Here is a 22,209-nt window from a genome sequence, read left to right as displayed (position 1 = left end):
TTTTTATTTTGTAGGATGATATCCCATAATAACAGTCAACTTTTGTCACCTTTAACAAAACAAAACATTTTTGCCATATTTTTTCACAAATTTTAAACAAAAATAGGTAGCCTATGAGAAATTATGTCAAAGTGATTTTGCAATTAAGGTAGTAGTGGAGTACACATGGCACTTCAAAACATTACAAGTATCTCACCTTTCAGGGCGTCTTGTAAATTTCTTCTGTAAAGTTGAAAGAACTTGACTGTGAGATCACATGATGTGAGATTCAATGACATCAAAGATGGGCAGTGTTTTATAATGGAGGATAATGGCTGTGTACAACAATCTGACAGGTGGTTATAACTCAAATCAAGTACTTCTAACATCTGAAATTCAATGACATCAAAGACAGACACAGTGTTTTAATCTGACAGCAATCTGACAGATAACAACAAGGGCCAACCACCAGAGAGAGATCCCTGTGATGAAAATGGAGTTGGTTAACACATCAAGTATAATATCTTAGTGAGATTTGATGTCAATACACAGTGACGAAGTGATTCTGTGAGATCAAAATGTTTTAGATAGGTGAAATGCACACTGTGTTGTATGGTTGTTTGTCATCCAAGTAAATCTATAAAATACATTTTAGTTTTTATTATTATTGACAAACGACCACAGATCAGAACAATATGCATACTGCGAACGGTGTCCCAGCCATTTGTTTTCGTCACACAGAAATAAGACGTTACTGGAAAAACGTATTGGCTGTTCTCGGGGCGACTTGATTTTCGACCGGCGCTCCACAGCAGCTCGAGCAGAGCCTATAGAAATACCTAGTACAGTAGTGCATGGAGAATGTTATCGGTATGTGATGTAGCTCCCCCCCCCTCAGAATACATGTAATAATGGCTTGAGTTGTGAGATGTAAGTAATATTACCTGAAACGGTTTATTATCCCCAGTAGCAACATTACCACTTGATTCCAGACTATCTGCTATAATTTGCAATCCTTTATGGGTAATTGCATTACATGATAAGTCCAATACACTCAGGTTAGGCACAGTAACAATAGCTCTAACAAAGCTATCTAGAGCAGCATCAGTGATGTTGTTGCCAGGAAACAAGAGCTGCTTGATAGAGTACTGTCTTTGGAGTGATCTGAAGAGAGGTATAACTTGTTCCGTTGTCAGTGAAAGATCCTTGAAATTCAACTGTGGACTAATGTGCTGGGAGCTCAGAATGTCTTGGATTTGCTTGTGTTCAGCTGTGGAGAACAGTAGAATCTTGTCAAGTATTACTGTACTGTTCACTCAGTCATAATGTAATACTGTAATTATTTGTGAATATATAAACTTTTTGTTTGTTCTTGACATTTAATTTACTTGTTGTGACAATCAGTGTGCACTTTAAGTCGTAAATTGATACAGTGGTCTTGAAAACATCTCACAATAGTTATGGAATTGGCTAAAATGAAATTCATGTTTCATAAACAAAAACATAGTTGAACTCTGGAAACCTTGCCCTTTGTTATATAATATTATTTGCATGTTATATAATTATTATACATCTGTCACTGTAAGGCCATAAGTTACAGCGTGCCGTAATTTTGTGGTATTTTAAGGGGTATTTTTATCCTACCATATTAGCAAATGTGAATTCCAAATATGGAATGATTACGCATGTAAGCGTCCTCTAATAATAAAAACAAACGTGGCTGCCAGATGAAAAAAGATGTATAATAATAAGGTTATTACGTAAATCCTCAAAGTATGCACTCAAACAGTATGCTGCGTGTCGGTCGATATTCCAGCTGTACTGTCTTCGTGCATACTTTGAGGTATTCTTGAAATAACCTTATATTATTACATGCAAGATAACAGAAAATCTGAGCTGGTTTTCATAACAATTATTAACGATGAACAACAACGACGACAGACATTTTCCCCTTAATATACATTTCCCTTCCATCTTTGATGATACAGGCAAGGTGTAATATAATAATAAGTGTAAAAACTAAAGAAAACAGAAGTAATTGAAAAAAAATGTGTTCTGTTTGGATGATATTCTGAATAATAGTCTGAATTATGTAGTATTACAGTACAAGTTTGCACAACATTGCGATAGAAAATACACATTTACAATCAATTACGGGAGGCTGATTGTAGAGATTAAGTTTCAACTGATGAAGAATCTTGATTCCAGGTGAATTTGCAGTGTTTTTTTTTATTATTTAAAAACAATTCATTGTTACTAGACAGCGTAAAATGAGGAAAAAATAATTCTGATTCTAATTTTGTGTTGAAACTTAAGGTGGCGATTAATTTTTTCCAGTTGTTGAATTTCACCGATTTCAGAAAAAATGCTGCCTAATTCAATATGGCCAGTTTTTTGTATTCTATAGCGCGACTGTTCTAAAATACTAAATATCAACAGGGGGCCAAACTGATTAATAAATATGGTATATATAATTTTAATTCAACTAATTTATAACTCAATAAAATATGCTTTGAGTTGTACCAAAACTGATCTCATCTTCAAATAGTTTCATAGTATTTATTTATTTACTTTATATTATCTGAATTCAATGTTTGGTTTTCATTTTTTTTTATAAACAGACACAAAGACAAAGTTTTCATTTTGTACCGTTAACAACAAGGAAGTATGAATGTGACTTCTAATGTTTGACCATATAATATACAAAGTTTTAAACTAACTGGTGAATGCATATTCTTATAAAAATGGACACTGTTTTTTGTTTTTTTCAGTTGGCCGTATTTGACTGCTTGGTGAAACAAAATGGTGTCTTGGCTGTGTAAAGCTAATGGTTGTCATAGTGACAGGATCGCTTGAAACATGGAGTCATAACACTGATACCCAGTGATGCTTACCTTTGTTGACAGCTTCACATGCCTTTGTATATCTATCTGGTAATGGCTGTAAATCCCATGACTGTATATTAGCAACTATCTAGAAAAACGATGAATTAAATATAATATAATAACATATGAAATGTTCCTGTTCCTGATATAACTTGAAACATTATATATAACCTTGCACATTCTGTACATGATAATGTATTTTTTCAGCATGACTGACAGGTGGCCATTTTTGGATATTTTATGATTCTGTTAATCACCACCAGTTCCCAGTTTTCATCACAAATTCACAAAATAGTCCTGTATATAGTCTGCACTTTCTTTCAGAAGATTGAGACAAAATAAACAAATTTTCTGGAAATTGGAAATTGACCCGAATTTTGTCTGTTGGCTTCAAAAATTAGGGTTCATTTCCAGAAATATTGAAGAAGATAATGAAAAAAATGCAGAAAAATTTGGCCAAAAAATCTGGTAATGAAAAGGAAATGACTGAATTATAGATGAACACCTTTGATGTGATAATTTAGTTGTCCAGATTTATCACAATAAATTTGCCAAATAATATATAATCTAATAATACTATCGGTATTCCTTATTTTTGGTTGCCTGTGTCTGGAACATTTTTTAGGTCAAAATACAAACTTGCCATTTTCTGAGTCATCAACATTGGCGATGAGTTGAGCAAATTCCACGCTGAAAATACCTCTCATTTTAATCAACATTTCAGTGTTTTTAGTTAGTTAGTTGCATCCATCATTTCTCCCCCCAAAAAATGCCATTGCCTCATTTTCGAATACTAAAAATAAGAGAAAAATGTGTTTTTTCCTGCCCTAAGTAGAAACAGTAAAGATATCCATCAGTAAAATTCTATGGTGTATTGATGCATAGCTCGTAGTGAGATTCACATAGCGCAGTATGCAAGTACATTGTATTTTTACCTCTTCATTTAAAGAAACTACATCCATTACAGTGTCTTCGGGTGAAAACAAAGCACCTTCTGCAGTGACTAAAACCAAATTAGGTCTCAATCCGGTAGAATTATAATATCTCTGAGCAGACTGTTCCGTTAACCAACTTATTGCTTTATCTCTGAAAAACAACACAGAAATATTTATGAATTCATATTTGACACTAGCGTTAGCCTCGTACCGAAATGAGGTGAGGTGTTTTATGTATACTACTGTAAAATCTGTATTAGAAGCCGTATCCCTAATAGAAGTCGCACCCATTCTTTTTGAACAATTGACAACCAGATATTCATAATTTCTCATATGTGTAGATGCTCTAATAGAATCCGTTTCCCCTCTGTTGCATTGTACCATTTTAAAAGAAGCTGTGGTTTCTAATACAGATTTTACAGTAATATGTAATATTTTAATTTTAAATTTTCATATTTTATTTAAATCTATTTTTGTCTATTTATATTTATAAATAAGGTGACCAAGATATGATATATATAAAACTGGTTGTCATTAATACAAAGAATTCCTGACAAACAATATTTATTTTTTTCTGAAATTTTTATGGATTCTATGAAAATTTATCGAAAATTGTCAATTGTTCGGAGAGAGATTAGATTGTGTTGTGCCTGATTTAGTAGGTTGAATACTTGTGAGTGGTCTTAATTGTCAGATAACAGTTGGAAACACAAACACAGTTGAAAGATACAAAATGTTGAGTTCTTACCTTGAGGGTACTGGTATAAGGAAAGTTTTATCTTGAACTTTAACCCTGACTCTCATTGGTGCACCTACAGGATTAGTCACGGTGTTATTACTCACAGTGTGTGGCATTTCAGGCAATCTGTCATTTGATTGGCTTTCAATGATGACATCATCATTATCATCACTTGGTGAAGGTGAAACGTCATTGTGTGCACGCCTTGTTGTACTTACAGCCATGTTGGTTAATTTCATTTGTTTAGAACGCTTTGCTTTGTGTTTTACTGATAAACGGTTTCCAACTGTCAGTGAATTTTTAGGTCTGTTACCCGATGTAGTCCTATCTTGCGACGAGCCAAGAGTTTTGAAAGCTGACTCAATACCAAATCGTTTTCTCTTTGCAGGCCGATGTGCGACGTCATCAATTAACCAGTCATCTGCTATGTAGTTTTCCTCAGGAACCAAAGCTGGAGTTTGCTGGGTGCTTGTTCTCTGTTGCGGTCTCTGTGATGACGTTCTATTAATAGCACTGCCCAGTTTGTTTATTGCATCTTGATAGACATCTGTCGCACTACTCGATTCAGTAAAGTCTTCTAGATCAGCTAATAAAGGGTTATCATACATATCATCAAATTCATTTTGATTCCAATCTTCATCACCGGTTTCCATGGAGTCTAACTGAGGAGTTTCATCTCCAAAAGGTGGCGGTGGTGTTGGTGACCGTGGAGACACCATTGTTACGTCATTCTGACTAGCATCATCAAATAAAACACTTGATTCATCATCCCCACTGTCTTCATCATCAAGATCAATCACATTACGTCGCCTGGCAACTATAACTTCCCTGTCCCTATTAGAAGGAGTTTTCCTCTGTTCAATGTTACAGCTCTCATGAACTTGTCTTGAAGACTTTGGTGATGGCACACTATTATTTTGTCCATTATCATATAATTCAAGATTTTCAAGACTTCTATTCTTCACAAATTTATCTGTATTTCCTGTTAACACAAGACACAATATACATTTATGTCTACTTCCTGTGTAAATAGCATAAAACATTACTATATATACTATTAAACATGTAGTGAGCCTCAATGAACCTGTATCATGAAAGAGATCCCAAACACAACCCATAATACTATTAAACATGTGTATGTATTGATCCCAAATGTACCTTTTATCATGAAAGAGATCCCAAACACAACCCATAATACTATTAAACATGTATATGTATTGATCCCAAATGTACCTTTATCATTAAAGAGATCCCAACACAACCCATAATAATATTAAACATGTATGTGTATTGGTCCCAAATGTACCTTTATCATGAAAGAGATCCCAACACAACCCATAATACTATTAAACATGTATGTGTACATTTACTTTCCAACCAATTATATTTTTAGAGTACTGGAGAATCTCACCCCTTTGACAAACAATTTAGAATGTAACTGATAAGTACTCCCTCTAACAGGAAAAATGGAATCCCCCAAAATCAAGCTAATTCGGCTTGATGACTGCTAGGAGGTCAGCCTTCCAGAAAAAATAAATAAAACTGTATGTGACTGGATAGGTAACAAAAATGTTGTGCCATCTGATTACCTTTTTATTTATTTATTTATTTATTTATTTTGTTTATAAAATGTGGATTTCATTTTATCAATTCCATAAAAATTCCATAACTCTAGTAAATAGTTTTCAAGATCACTATTATAATAACAATGTATGATTCTCTGTTACATCAATGAAACGCCAGTGAATTAGTACAACTAATTGCATCACAGCAAATGTTTCTGCATCAGTGGCACATCTCATCAGCTTACAGGGCACACTGTAACTCACTTTCAACTGACAAATGACATACCTTTACGCGGTGGGTTTTTTAATAACGACATGATTTCCCTGCATTCATTTTGGGTTTCTGCATCTATATCAGCCTGGTACATCTCTTTCCATTTTATTAAGGTATCAGATGGTGTGTTACCCTAAAACAAAAGCAGATACAAAATGTATAGTACATGAAATCACTACACTTCAAATTTTGTGCAAACAAACAATGCCATTTGACATTGACTGTACAGTGTGTCACACAAGACCAATAATCAAGTTTATATGGTGTGATGACAGAAACATTTCATATACATAATCAATGTTATGCATATTTAGCAATGTTAAGAGGTACATCGTATAAATAAATGTAAATATGGAAGGGGGTTTACCGATATACTGGAAAAAGAGTTTTACAGAGAGCAAATACAGTATACTATTGAGGAATACAGGATTAGAATTTAAATTTTGTTATAAGTGGTCAACGTTGACAACCACATTACAATTTTAGCGGTTCTTTAAATAGTAAAACATTGGTTGTCTATGCAGTATCTGAATCAGCATGATGTGGTCCATTCTGTTCAATAGTAACTTTCTTACAACTTTTTTCATTGCTTTTCCAAATTTGAGGAATGTACTCATCATAGTAGTTTCCTAAAGTGTGTTATGATAAATCAAGCACAGACCAGCTTTGATGTCAGACACTTAATGACTTTTTAACTAATGAATATGCAAATAATCTATTTTGAGACAGGATTACTGTTACATAGGATATTCTACGGGAAACACGTTGCGTCACAATGCGGACAATGGGTAAATAATACATTTGAAAAAAAATAAAACTGGTGGTCAACGTGGACCATTGACAATTTAATTTGCATCCAAAGCATAACCCCCAGAGGTCATATAATGCATGACCAGCGCTAATCTCGAACCCTGGCATATAAATATATATCTGTCACTCACTTCATCATCTTTAGCCAAAACATTTGCTCCTTTTTCAATGAGTAATTTAGCAACATCCATATTGCCACAGTTGATTGCATCATGTAGCGGTGTAACACCTTGGCAACCTTCACCACCACGATCGTTAATATATGCACCATGGTCTAAGAGATAGCAAACGATTTCACAGTATCCAAAATTGCATGCTTCATGTAACGGCAACCAACCGCAATAATCACGACAATTCACTGGATGACCCTGAAATGAAAAATACAAATTAAGTAAGATTTTCACACAAACACATTTGAACTTTAACTAAGATTCTCCCAAAGTTGCTGTAAATGTGGCTTCAGTCTTCTGATTGATTCTTTAGCATAACCGCCCAGTGTAAGAGTCAACACATTTGGGAGGATCTGAGCTCTGGTTCCACAGATCATGAGATAACGGGTGATCTTTACAAGGTTTACACAATTTAATTAAATATTGTTCATATATATATAAGATAGCTAGATATGTTTTGCAAGTCATTACATTGAAATTTAGAACAGCACTCATGGTTGGCAGTGAAATGGGAATGTTTCCATATTTGTAATTAATAGCTCACCTGTTCTACTAATTTTATCACCATGTTAAAATTACCATCAATAGCTGCCCTGTGCAAAGGTGTCTCTCCTTTCTCATTACGTTTATTCCACTAGAAAACAAGTACAATAAAGCAATTGTCAAACTCACTCAATATTATCTCATTTAATAAATTGAATATCTACTTGACACAAAAAACAGTAAGCAAACACTTCGCTGAGTCACATTAAGAAATTTGCATTACTTTCATGTGAAATTAGTCATCTACATGCCAGTGTTACTGAAGTGTGAGATATTTCATTGTATATGTATTTATCTAGAAGATAGCTCACTGCAAAAGACAGCACCTAGGCAATCTTTTGGTGCCGTAAAAAAACAAATACATATCTAAAAAATTATGCAATAGAAAAAAATAATTGTTTCTTCAAGGGCAGGAATCTATAGGATACAAATCGCCATTGACTGGCTTAAGCGACAATTTAACAACAATGTCAGTCCATGGTGCTTTGGAAAAAGTATGCAATTCTGCCAAAAAATAATGCTGTGACATCTCAGTAATACGTTCAATATGGACATTCAAAACAACTAGATATGTTTTGTTTCCCCTCCAAAAATTTAGCCACAATCAGCAATTTAAAATTAACTGAAAGATTTGATGGTCTGGCAAAGATTGTACTGACACAGGGTGAAACAGCTACACAATCAAAGGCGTGAACTCACACATTGGGTAACTCATGGCATTCATATATGGTAGCGATGAACAAAATGGCGCCAAAGTCATTCAACCTGTCAGAGCGATGCTTTCTAATCTGTGTTGACTGAGGAAATGTTTGATTAAAATTCATGTTTTATTTTCGAAATCATTGATATATGTTGCAACCTTAAGCAAGGATTGTATGACATCACCTTCGGCAATGTTTTGGTTCGGCTTATTTTCATAAGCTGTAATCAATTGTTTTTATTTTCGCAAAAATGTAATTTAAATAAATAAAAAACGTAAATTCGTATATGTGGGAAAGGTTTAAAATGTAATCAGCTATTTTATTCGTTCGTAATTTTGTAAGCATATAAAACATTTTTCAAATTAAATGTCGTAATTCATAAGAATTTCTAATTTTGATTCTTAAACACAAATTATCAAAAATATAAAAATGTAAAATGTAATCAGGAATTTGCTTTATCTGCCCTCCCTCTAAAAAAACCCAGGGCGATCTTTCAGAAAAATATGGTGACATACCTTGGTACCACATCTTTTCCTTTTCGCAGTACCATATTCATCTGTATCAGAATCGTCTCCAGAATACAAATATGAAGGAAAAAATAGATCAAGAAAAATAATTCCACCACATCTTAGCAATTCTTTTTAAAGTGTCATATTTGTCATGTCATATCAAATATGGTTTCCAAGCCTCTCCCTAACATCAATATGAACAGACCAGACTGAGTATTCAGGATTGCAGAAATCATCCGTAACCCCTAGCAACAACACTCTTTTTCTCCATCTATTCAATAATTCTATAATCTTCACTCTCTATATTCTCATTGCTTTTTTAATACCATAATCCCACCAAAATCTTCATTTTCTACTCTTTCACTGCTATCTAGATAATCCTACCTGAATGTGATAATTCTATATTCTCACTTTCTACATTCTCACCTGCTTTCTTGGAAAATCCCACCAAAATCCGATAATTCTAAATTTTCATTTTCAACATTCTCGCTGCTATCTAGATAATTCTACTTGAATCTGATAATTCTACATTCTCACTTGTTTTCTTGATAATCCTACCTGAATCTGATAATTCTAAATCTTCACTTTCTACATTCTCACTGCTTTCTTGAGTTTCTGTGTCATCCACACCACTTAAATCATCATCAGAATCCAAGTTATACTGTTCTTTTACAACCGATAGTTTTTCTAGAGTTGCCTCTCTCATTTCAATTTGTTTAAACTTTTCTTGAACGAGACACAGAGATTTCAAAGTCCTTAGCTGTAAACAAAGAAATCTGTAGTTATTCTGATAATAGTAGTTCTTGTATCTGGATAGCAAGTACATGTATAAGACATTCAAATTTCAATACTCAGTAGTGTTAAGGTAGCGAGACTATTATTTGTGTTGAAAATTACGATTACGAATGCACGATAAACTTTCATCTGACAAAGTCAACGTAACCTAAAATGTCATGTAAGTTGGTTAAAATGTAGATTTTCTGAAGGGAAGCAAGGCAGCTTCAGTAGTGTTTTCTAAAATCAACAACACAGGTTTAATTTGTGTGCCTATAAGTTTCAGAGATTAACTCAAGACAAAGCAAAGTTAGGATGTGTTATCAGTAGCTATCTGACACACAATAGTTGCATTCACGCACAGCTCCTTAGCACGGGCTAAGAGGTCAAATTCCTTAGCCCGTGCTAAGCAAACATGCGTGAACGCTTAGCACGGGCTAAGGAATGCTAAGTACGGGTTAAATATGATCCGAATTTAAGACGCGGTCTAGACCCTTAGCACGGGCTAACTAAGTGTGCGCGAACGCTTAGCCCAGGGCTAAGCGCCCTCTGCAGCGCCCTTTGGGTGTGAACATTATGCACGTGATCAAATATATCCAATTTTCTCATTCCCAAAATGGCAACCAAGCTCAGTGTACACGCTTCCACACTGATCCGATCGCTGTAGTAGAGCGTACAGCAGCTCCAATCCTTGACAAAATAAATTTGGTTTGCTGTCTACGACATGCATTAATAAACTCTGTATTCTGTTATGCCGTTGTATACTGTTTCTGTGCATCCAAATAAGTTGGGGCCGTCTTCTCTCGCGTTCCTGTGCACGTCGCTTCAAAATTAAAATGAAACATGTCAACAGCAGAAATAGAACCTCGCGCATGTCATCCATTTTTCGTTCGTAAATAGCGGCTTGCCAAAGGTCACCAACTGATGGCGCCCCTTAGCCCATGCTAATGAGTGGCCCTCCCTGTGCGTGGACGCAATTGGGTCTAGCCAAAATGCAAATATGCTAGATAAGCCTAAATCAGCTTAAATCTTAGCCTGAACTTCATGTAACGTGAACACAACTATTGAGTGTTTCCAAACATTTGAGTGGTTTGTCTCCGCCCCTGTTTATTTCACAGATTAGTCATTTGCATATGAATGTGTCAGACACAAGGTCACACAGCCACTGAAAAAAATCATTGATTTTAGTGTTTTCATCTGCCGATTTTATCGAACTATAGCTATCCCATTCCTTTAATTTGTTTTGGTTTCCAATAGCCTTACACATTTGGATGCCCCTACACATGTTAAAACAGACCTTGATGGGAAAACGAATCGCTTGTGCAGATAAACAAGCTTGAAAATCTTTGCTGTGACTTCATCGACGTTTTCTAGGAGTTTATGTTTTTCAAAATACAAGGTCTTTAACAAAAAATAACGTATACTTATTGTCGTCGGATTAACACCAAATTTTCACAGCTTTAAGGTGACAATGAGAGGAACTTGAATGTGTCCAGACAAACTATTTCATGAATTATTTACCAATATGTTGTGGTTTGAGTTGGGGTCAATGCGACTAAAACAGAAATTAAAATTCAGGACATTACTTTTCAAAATGCGTTACTTGAATAAAACTGTCCAGACACATTCAATTTACCAGACTATTGAACAACTAGAAAAAGTGAAAACAAAACTTATTATCACCAGCATAAATGCGTAATTATTTTTTTTACAAAAAAAGTAATTTTTCACTTTTGACTAAGTAACGCACCGTAGAATGCAGATACGGGCATGACAAACACACTTTTGAAAAGCTTGAAGTCTGGCGATTCCAAAAATATATACTTTCCTGGGTCTATTTGTAGTCGTTTGGTCCCAATTAGAAGAAGAAAACAAGTATGCAAATAATAGTCCCGCTACATTAATCAAGGTACTAGTAGTCACGGTAAATCATTAATACATATGATGATCTGTCTCATAGCTATCCGACAAAGTCTATACTGCAAAGCAATCTTGCAATTTCAAAAGTTAACCTGACCATTTCTCAGCATAATCTAAAATTTGCATCTGTTAAACCACATTGAAACTCACTCCCAGCCTCCCTTAAAATATCCCATAATAGAACACAATTCAAAAACACATTACCTACTACAGAATTAAACTGTTTACCTTATCAATATGTTTCTTACACATCAGATTTGTTATTTTCTTTTATTTCTCTCCCTTTATAAGTTGTATATTACTATTCTTGGATGTCCTACCTACCTAACTCCATTTTAATTGAATTATTCTAATCATTAATTAATCATTTAACCAGTTTTATTACCATAATATCATACAATAAGTTGGTTCTTAGACTAGATTAGTTCAGACGAACTATTTTCCTTGGAACAAACCAGAAAATTTCAAACATCCTTTTTTTTTCTTTCTCGCATTGTTTGTTTTCTGTTGTATATTTTCTGGCAAAATAAATCAAATCAAAATCAAATTGTTGTGTGATGATTTACATACATGAAAATCATTCATATTTAAAGTTTTTACAGAGAAAGAAGGATATGTTTTCAATAAAACATATACAAAATAATCATAACTTATACTAATATTCAAAATTCTCAGATTTTTCGTGACAACCATATGTAGCCCTTATGACACTACATATCACTACAAACTTCTGAGATATGATGGAACGTTTCTGTCATAGGAACCAAAGATAAACTACTCAAAACACGCATCTTTGATCAATTTCAAGGACCGTTTTGTGGAAAACTTAGTTAGGTGACCATATATTTTTATTTCAGAATGTTGAACATTACAGTAACCCAACCCCTCTTGCTGGATTTTGGAGATTTCCCCAAGTATGTTTTTTAAAGGTAGCAAACTACCTTAATTGCAGTGCACTAATTGCTTGATTTATGTTGCTAAATTATTCTGTGTGAATGGCTATTTAAAAGTCTGAATTATTGGTAACTGAACAAATTAAGAACCTTAATGTACGAATTAATTGAACCAATTTTTACCATAATCCAAAATGGTCGCCATAGTGAGGTTTAATACTATAGGAGATATCACTCAAGTGTGTTGTATGTGAACTCACAGATTGATCTTTCTAATTATATGAGGTTATCAGTTGATATAGGATGTTTGTAGAGCTGATCTCATGAGATCCATGAACTAAAGGTGAATATATTGATGATTACCATATCTATGGTATTTCACACTGTGACTATTGTTAGGTGATTAGCTATATATCTCTGGATATTCTTACCTGCAACTTTGGGACATTCGCTCTCTCTGCACAATTCATAGCTTCTTTATAGGACTGATATAATGTGTGATATTCATGTTGACATTCTTCTTGGGACAAGGCTATGTTCAACCAAGTTTTAACACTCTGAATAAAGACATGTACAGATTATTATTACAGTATAATGGATACAGGTCTGCGGATATTGCTGCAGTATATTTTTATCACAAGTATGTACAATTACAAAAAACGATGCACGAGTCAATTCTAGTTTATTTTGTACAATGTATTTTACCTCTTTAGGATTATCGTGTCTCAATTCTAATTCTTTTCTATAACATTCAATGGCCTTACTGTGATCTTTGTTGTCTTGATAGGTAGCAGCTAGTGATATGTAGATTGGTATCAATTCCGTATTGGGTTTACCCAAAGCCATGGCACACTTCAACTGTAATCAAGAAAAATAGAATGAAATATTTATCTCTTTTCCCCCCATCGTTCAAAATACAAACCTATGTGTGATTAGAAAAGCTGTATTTGACAGCAGTTAATTTGAATGATTTGATTTGCCATGCTGAGAAGCTGGATCCATCAAACAGCATTCTTGACCTATTCCTGTTCCGAACCAATTTCAAATTTAAACCAATTGATTTTGTTGTCTTATATACACCATGGACTGAAAAAACGCAAGACCTTGTGTTTAAATCTCCATGGAAACACACCACAGCATGCGCCATAATGTTTAATTTTATGAACAGTGAATACAAGTATATGGTGGGAATTCTACAAAGGTATAATGGTGAATGAACCTTTGCTGGTGAAGATGCCCTTGTCCTAGTGATCAGCTGCTAATTTCATGCATAAAATAATCCATAAAACAGTTAATTACCGGGTAAGAAACAAATTACAAGAGCTACGGGTACTCTATTTTCGCAAAACTGTACTGTATAGATACAAAACATCACCCAGCTCTGTAACATTCAACGCACACTCAATTGAACACATGCAAACCTCCAACCAAGTTGTATAACCTATATAACCTAGATGTAGAAACCATTCATCCTAAATCAGCTGCAGTAGTCTTGTAAACCTCTAACCCTGGTGTAATACACATGTAACCCTGAACCCAGTATTGGCACTGCCCCCTCCAGATGTTTAAGACTCACCTGATTGGAATAGTAGTGTATTCCTCGAGTAAAAGAGTTTACTTTACAACATAGATCACCAAGAGATTCATATAATGGCATTCTAGTCTGGTAATCTACATCGGATATCTCATCAAGTTCACGTAGTAATTTACATCCTTTGATGGCTGAAACAGTAATCATTCCTAATTGTAATAACTGACACTTTGTGTTTATGATAAAAATTGGTGAAATAAGTAGTAATTCAAATGTATAAAATAAACTTGAAAAACGGCAATTGTTTCATTTTCTTTGTGTGAAATATTTATACGCCATATTTGCTCTATTAGGATACATGTATACGCTTACGAAAATGACAGTAGTATGTCAATGATAAAATTAGATGATATTTTAATGGTCCAACATACAATAAATGCAATTTTTGGTTTATGTACACTGTTGGAAATCCTAATATAGCAAAATATACAAACCATGCACGACATAGTCCCTGTTAATTATCAAATTTAAGATATATAGTTTTGTTTATAATACATGTAATATAGTTACATAAACATGTCAGAAATATGGATCAAAAAGCTGATGCTTGATTATCATGATTTTTTAACATTAAAATGGTTGACACTCAGTCATTTTGTATATGATCATCAAACAAGTACTACCGTAAAATTCCTTTTTGAGGCTGCGGCTTTAATTAAAATTCATTTTTTCAATGGACGAATTCAGATGCGTGAAGTCTTGGTGCGGCTTTAATTAATTAGAGCATTCACTTCGGTAACAGTGGGAATTTTTTCAGAAAACAAAGGCCAGAAGAGATAATGATATGCTAATGAGATGCACAACACTCGATTGCAACTTTGTTGCGATTCTAACGCACTTTCGGATTTTTACACACAGACAAACTTGTACACAAACGAAATTTCACACTGTATAACATACTGCACAATAAATAATATCTACAAATAGATTTGTATGCATTTGCAGATTACGGTACTGTATACTACAATCTCTTGAATAGACTAATTCGTTAGCACCGGTCACTCTTTTAGTAACCGTGCAGACAGCCATCTGACACAGTCGATTGCGGCATGTTCGACTTCCGGCAGAGTGACTGTACATTCCATGTTTAATCTAGACATCGGGGAAATTAAAATAAAAAAAGTCAAAAAAAAAAAAATGATAACGAAAAAAATACTCAGTATAATGAAAAGTATATTCTAAAAGAAGTCAAAACAAAAACGAATGCATTCTTAGTAGCAAATGATCACGGTAACGGTCATGCTGCGTTTCACACAAGTGAATAACTTACTTGTTTTCGAAGTGTTACAATTGCTGATTGCTGATCAGTAGTGATTACAATAATGTACAAAAAATAAATTCGTTGAATTGTTGTGAAAATTCAACTTAGTTTCACCACAAGCGAATGATTTTGGTCACATATAAATGCTCGATCCGATACGATATCCGCCATGTTAGTCCAAACATCTTTAGTGACTTGAAACTGTTATGTTGACCTGATAGGTCAAGTCGCTAATTAACCAATCGAAACGCTGGATGGTGCCAACGTGATTAAATTACCATAGCTCATTTAAATATGTTAATGTAGTTCAGCGACCTCATGGTAAACGAAACACGGAAGAGATTTACCGTTGTTGTGGTTGTTGTTGTTGTAGTTACCGTTGTTTGGCTTTGATTTTGATGGGAAAACGGCATGATTTTTTTTAAGTCAAGAAATTAGTTGTTTTCAAAAGATAAGCTGAGCATTGAAGAAGAATTTAACACTTTTGAAGATAATAACAGCTCATGGTCGAAACGCAGTTTACCCAGTCACGTTACCAACAATAAACCTGTACTCTGGAATAAGCGTAAATGACTACGGAAAACCTTAATTAGACTCTAATTTAAGCGACAGGAATCATTGAAATGTTCGAAAAATTATGCCTTAATTTAAAATTAAATGGTATATCTTTTTCTGAAATATGTGGTGGCTGTTTGGTTTGTGAAAGTTTGGGGTGCGGCTTATATTGCAGACTTTTCCCTGGGATCAAAACTTGTCAATTTCAACATGAAACAATGTCTCAAGTTAGGGGTGCGGCTTCTATTAAAGCTGCGGCCTCAAAAAGGAATTTTACGGTAGTTCATATTGAAAGATATTGCTCTGGAATAGCATTAATTAAAACAAAATGACCACAGGTTGGTCAAAAATGGTCACCATTTGGCCATCTTGAATCAGATTGTGAAACAAATTGAAGTGCATATGTATATAATATTATGTATGGGTAAAGTTTGAATGTAATCGGTCCAGCCATGTCTAAGACATGCACAGACAGACAGACAGACAGACACACACACACACACACACAGATCTAACCAAAGGCTCTCATTTTCGAACAGCGTCCAAATGGGGACTAACAATGTCTGCATTTTATTTAAAGATATCATAAATAAAATTTCATAAACCAACCTGTTTTCAGATTCCTGATAATATACTCTCTTTCTAAGGGCAACCTAGATCCTAATTTAAATGCCTTCTTCAATGCATGTTTAGCAGCTGAAAAGTCTCCCAACTTAAAATAGGCCTGTAAATGTGAAAAATATGAAATGGATGTGATGAAATTAGATGTGTTAACATATCACAGTCTATGCTACTTCAAAAGGCTCCATGTTATTACAATGAAAACAACCAAGACAAAAGTTAGCAGGTATTCAACAACAATATTTTGAATCAAAGTCGATTTGATCTTACAACATCCAGAGGAATCTCAATGACAAAATCTTGTTAGTTTTTACTGTAAAAAACTGTCCATTATATTGCATAAAAAAATACCAATTGTGTTCATGTTTATGATTATCTAGTTTAAATATTTATCCAAAATTGTAAATACTCTGGGAGAACAACTTAACTAAACACCTTCAGATAATTTGTTGACATTTTCTATTTCCTGAAAATTCATGGAAAAAAGTAAATAATTCACTAATGCTGTTAAGATAAAAGATAAAATTGTGATGAAATGAGGCCCACTTACCAACGCACAGCAACCCAAAGCATCACTTTCCAAGTATTTATCTTTCATATTTTTGGCACATTTAATTGCTGCCTCCAGACATCGTAGCGATTTGTCATTGCTGTCATATTTCTGATAAATACTACCCAATGAGAAATGGGATCTGAATAAATCTTCATGTAGTTTGTGTTTCCTGCAAACAAGATATTAAGAGTGTGATCTCAAACACATGGCGTTGTCTATAGCATGGGCATACTGTTTTGCTCTATTAGTAGCGCATATATTTAAGGTAACAACAGGGAAAAATAGTGTGTCAGACGTTGTCTATAATATTAACCCATACACTATCTGATAGATACAGGAGAATAGTACCGGTATTTTAAAAACACTAATAATTAACACTTTTGGTACCACGAATGACATGTGGATCACACAGGACATTTGTAAAACTGTAGCGTTAACATGTTGAATCTCGTTTTTTTTTATCTGCCTTTGTTTTCAAGTTTCGATCAAATAAATACAAACATGCCACTGACAATCCATGGCCAGTAGCATGTCAGTAGTTATGTGGTCTTAGCTATAAAACAAAGAAAATAATGAAAATGTATTAAAGTAGCATGATTCATGAATTTTGGAGAATGTCTGAATCACAGATTAATTAATTATTAACTCATTTTTTTCACCTGTTCATACATCATAAATACACTGTAAAAACTTCCTTGATGCAAAATTTTAATTATCATTTTGAGCAGCTAAATTGATCAAATACAACAATATATCTTTGAGGGTTGAAAATAGTCAAATTAGTGAAATTAAAAAAAGAATTTTTTTTTTACAAGGATAATTTTTCCTTTCAGAAGAATTCCAAATTTTGGGATAAAAACAAATCCCAGAACTATATAAGGGTCAGTGTAATGAACGTAAAAAATATATTCTCTGGAAATGGAAGTGGATGAACTGTCATTGGAATGGTTCAGTTTATGGTAGGTAAATCTCACAGTGAAAAATATGTCCATTTTTCATGATCCAGTGTACATGTATACATCCATATCAAGTTAGTGTAAAATACTGTATTTTCACTTGCAATTAATTTTTCGCTATTTTCGCTGAAGGAGTGATTTAGTGTAAAATAATATACAGTGAATATATTTTTTTTCCTATATTTTACGTTCAACACATCAAGAATCAGTGAAAATAAACGTACAACACACCCAAATGTCTTTTCAGTGAAAATTGATATTACAGTAGTCAGGAAATCCAACTGTGTACTTACTCTGCTATATATATAGACTGTCTAATAAATTTGATACAATTCTTCTGATCCTGCTGATTGTCAAATACTAATCCTAAATTTAAAAACAACCTGGCTCTCATTTCTTGTAATTCCTTCTCTGATACGGTATTTTTCAGTTTATCGCAGACGTCCAAGCTCCTGTGAAAAAAAAAAAATTGTATTAATCACCATAATGTACATGCAAAATACTCTTTTCAAATAGAAAGTTTGTGTTCAGCAGATGACATCAACGTCTCATGAGGGCCATCACTATTTGTTTCTAGCAAGGATATTACGACCAAAGTCAAGGGCGCTAAGCAGTATGAACTGTGGTTATGCAAAACCAACTACAGTCTTACACATTGAATGCAAGTTATGGAGGACGTCAAAAGATCAATGTCGGATAAAAAACTTATTTGCTTTAGTTTGGGGGTGGGTGGTTGACCTCAAAAAGTTTCCATCCTACAAAAACGATTTTATCTTTTAATGAAGTCAAAAAAATCTTGGAGTATTTGTAGTTCATTTTTTTTTCTATCCAATCATGGACAGAAATAACAGAAAATGAAAAAAACAAAAACATCCAAGTCGAGAAAATGGTTTGGTCCGAGAGTAAATATGTGCGTCAAATGAGGTGCATTTGTAAAGTCTTTTTACACCACCCGACAACCAACTGCTATGCCATACTACTGTCCGATTATCAATTTGTATTTAATAGTGAATGTAGCCATGACCAATATTTATCAATTAAGTTTCAGTGGGGGGTGGAGGGGATTTGAAAAAAAACTAAAGGAATTAAGTTTTTTATCTGACATCGATCTTTTGACGTCGTCCCTTACGTGATTGGTTGAGGGTACTACTCATGTTGTCCAATCATACTAGTCTTAGCCAAGATAATTTATAGGTGTCACTTTATATGACAGCGAGATTTCTACAAGGAGTTATGACATCACTATTATTGTTGCATGGTCTTTAGCTATCCATGAGGAAGCCAATTATTCTCATAATATTCTCGCAAAATTATCCACAGCGAGCTCATCAAATTGTGCAAGTTCTCTGAATGTGGCAGAATCTGCTCGTGGGTCTATTAAAAAAAAAAGAAAAAACGCGATCTGACTTCATTTGAGTTTATCTGTCTGTCCTCATCCATGGCCAGAGTTATCCAGAGCCACATACCCTCCAGGAATCTGATACGCAGTTGCCCTCGTGGTCAGTTATTATGTGTACATTGTTCTCAACTCATTACGACATGACACAAAAAGGCATGACGCAGCACTGCACCAATGGTTTTTCCAAAATCAGAAACGTATTTCTTTTTGTTTAGCCTAACAAGGTGATTTCTTACTTGATAAATGATTCTTGTGCTTTCTGTAACGCTTGCTGTGACTTGGAGCTGTCTATCACTGCATCAGATTTGCATAAATAGGTACGTCCAATCGTAGCCAATGCTCTTTGTTCTTCAACATGATTATTCACCGATTGTGCCAGTTCTAAATGTTTATTTTGATATTTCAACGCTATATCATATTTGTTGAGTTCACTGTAACATTCTCCAATTTTCCGATTAGCAATGGCAGAACCAATAATATCTCCTTGAGATTCCGACAGATGGAGCTCTGCACGGTGTTCCTGAATAGCTTCTTCATATTCCCCTAGAGTTGAATAAAACTATAAGTTATTATGTAGATCTTGACAAGTGAATGCACTGTTTGTTTTATTATAAACTCCTTACAATCATAGCATGTGTGTAGAACAGTCTCAATCACTATTTGAAAAAATCTAGTTTGGAGATCAGCCGGATTCACAACAGCATGGACAGATCGTTTGCAGAGGATATAAAAGTGTCTTGCAAGGATTTTATAAATTTTACTTTTCACCCTTGGTCTGAAGACTGAACCTAACTCATACATAAAATAAAAGTGGTACCCACCATGTCTGGATAAGAGTTCACCGAGAGCATTGCACAGTTCTGCTTCTTCTTTCAATTTTCCATTCACTTGAGCTTTGAGCCTAGCTTTCTGAAGACCTAGGACAAAACATGACACAAGTACAGGTACATGAAATATACCAATATATAATGCCGCACGTATTTCCGGTGATATGTAATGTTCTTTCTAAGCCATTTTGATGTGTCAATGGTGCAAGGTGATTTCAAATAACACAACCAGAAATAGTTCATGATGCATCAGTTCATAGAAATGATTTTTAAAGAGTGTCATGTTTTTTTAAAATTTTTTTTACATTTTTGTTGCATTTAAAAAATATTTTATTAATTTCACAATTTAAAATTGATATCAAAATTTAAATGCATGAGTAAAAATGAAAATTACAAAATCAAAATGCAATTCATACACTTGTAATCTCACACCACTTTAAAGATGGGGAGTCGTCACCTGCGCATATGTCAGATGGCCATAGCGTGTCATTGTTTACAAACAAGTGACTACCCATGAGCCTTTGCGTTTTAGCATGTGTTGTTATCGTCGCTTGGGACTCAATTCCTGCATGTGTGCAGGTGACTACCCTTCCGCTTTAAATATAGATCAACACTTTTTTATATTTTTGAAATGATTTTACATTTGGAAACTTCTTTTTATTTTTGAAAATAGATTTATTTACTTGTAAATCTCAGACAAATTAAAAAACATATGATTTTATTTAGACAGTACGGTAATTAAAGGGGAACCGCTCAATCCTATGGATTGCACCAAAGAATCATGGGACACTATTGTTTGTTGTTTACAATGTTAATCTATCTTTTGTTGTCCATTGTTATTTTAATCCAGGAAGTAAATTTGTTGTGGGATTAGGCTTAACTGGAAGGTGCCCCTTTAAATTAAAGGTGTGTTTTCTCCACAAAAACGATTAAATAGCCCCTCCCCCCTACAGGTTAGCCTTGCTCAACTGGTTCGTAACCAGTCTTGTGATTGGTTGTTGACAAATGATGAACAGGCCACGCCTCCAACGGTGTTGTGCGTTCGGACTAACCGTTAGGAATTCCTAAATGGAGTCAATTTGTGTAGTTTTCTTGATTTATTCTGCAGATATCGGTAAAATGTAGGTAAGGCTTTGGCGAAATTCGAAGGAGCAACGAATATTCTTCAATCTGGTATTTTTTTAGATTTTATTTGTTATTTTTTTCGTCTGTTTTTTCGAGTTTAAAAAATGTGAGCAGGCTGGAGCCTTCATCCCTTGTCAATTTCTTACACTAGATACCAGCCGATACCCCCCCCCCCCCGCTCATAGAGACTGCGTATTACAGTTGATTATAGTTCCTGGGCTCCATGTGATCACACTTACGTAACTGTACATCTGCAGCTCCGATGGCTAATTCATCCGTTTTTTTGGATTGCCGGTTAAGATTTTTTCGTCCTGGTTTTTGCGATCACCCCAAGACCGACCATAAAACGGAGGTACATTTAAATCAAGGCTCGTAAATATAAAGTCACTCTCACATGTCTGACTTGAAAATTATTGTTGATTGATTTCGATATGAATCAAGTAATAACAAAGTACTTACGTTTGAATTCCTTCTTTTCTTGGACATTCATGTTTATTATAGTGTCTAAGTGCACTGGGAAACTGATCAGACAGACATGAACACATTAGTTCTTTCTACCAGTTGGAGCGATTTCCTGGATAAAACTTTGTTGTCGTCGCCATTTTGCAAATTTCCCGCGATACC

At 34.4% G+C, this 22,209-nt stretch overlaps 1 protein-coding gene across 1 annotated transcript; it reads right to left on the bottom strand.

The window, feature by feature from the left end:
• Positions 1-173: 173 nt before the first annotated feature.
• LOC102808896 (tonsoku-like protein) lies at positions 174-22,203 on the bottom strand. Its single transcript, XM_085500580.1, has 19 exons — positions 22,045-22,203; positions 20,455-20,550; positions 19,870-20,176; positions 18,528-18,686; positions 17,270-17,447; positions 16,714-16,831; positions 14,274-14,419; positions 13,403-13,555; positions 13,129-13,254; positions 9,669-9,870; positions 9,117-9,172; positions 7,902-7,991; positions 7,319-7,555; positions 6,390-6,510; positions 4,548-5,520; positions 3,800-3,950; positions 2,874-2,952; positions 924-1,249; positions 174-368 (listed from the first exon to the last, which is right to left on the bottom strand). Exons 1-19 carry the CDS (start codon positions 22,073-22,075, stop codon positions 174-176), a joined length of 3,744 nt encoding a protein of 1,247 aa, XP_085356706.1. The 5' UTR covers positions 22,076-22,203.
• Between the last annotated feature and the right edge of the window lie 6 nt (positions 22,204-22,209).

Source organism: Saccoglossus kowalevskii, chromosome 6 (genome assembly GCF_978046115.1).
Source record: "Saccoglossus kowalevskii chromosome 6, keSacKowa6.1, whole genome shotgun sequence".
Taxonomy (NCBI): Eukaryota; Metazoa; Hemichordata; class Enteropneusta; family Harrimaniidae; genus Saccoglossus; species Saccoglossus kowalevskii.
The sequence above is the reverse complement of the archived record's forward strand: the minus strand, read 5'-3'. Positions and strand labels throughout refer to the sequence as shown.

Excerpts from the sequence above, each read along its gene's own strand:
- LOC102808896 (XM_085500580.1), bottom strand. The coding sequence starts at position 22,075 with ATGAATGTCCAAGAAAAGAAGGAATTCAAAC. Across the intron at positions 7,556-7,901 it reads TGATAAAATTAGTAGAACAG|GGTCATCCAGTGAATTGTCG; the intron begins GTGAGCTATTAA and ends TTTTCATTTCAG. Across the intron at positions 369-923 it reads GGGATAATAAACCGTTTCAG|ATGTTAGAAGTACTTGATTT; the intron begins GTAATATTACTT and ends ATTGAATTTCAG.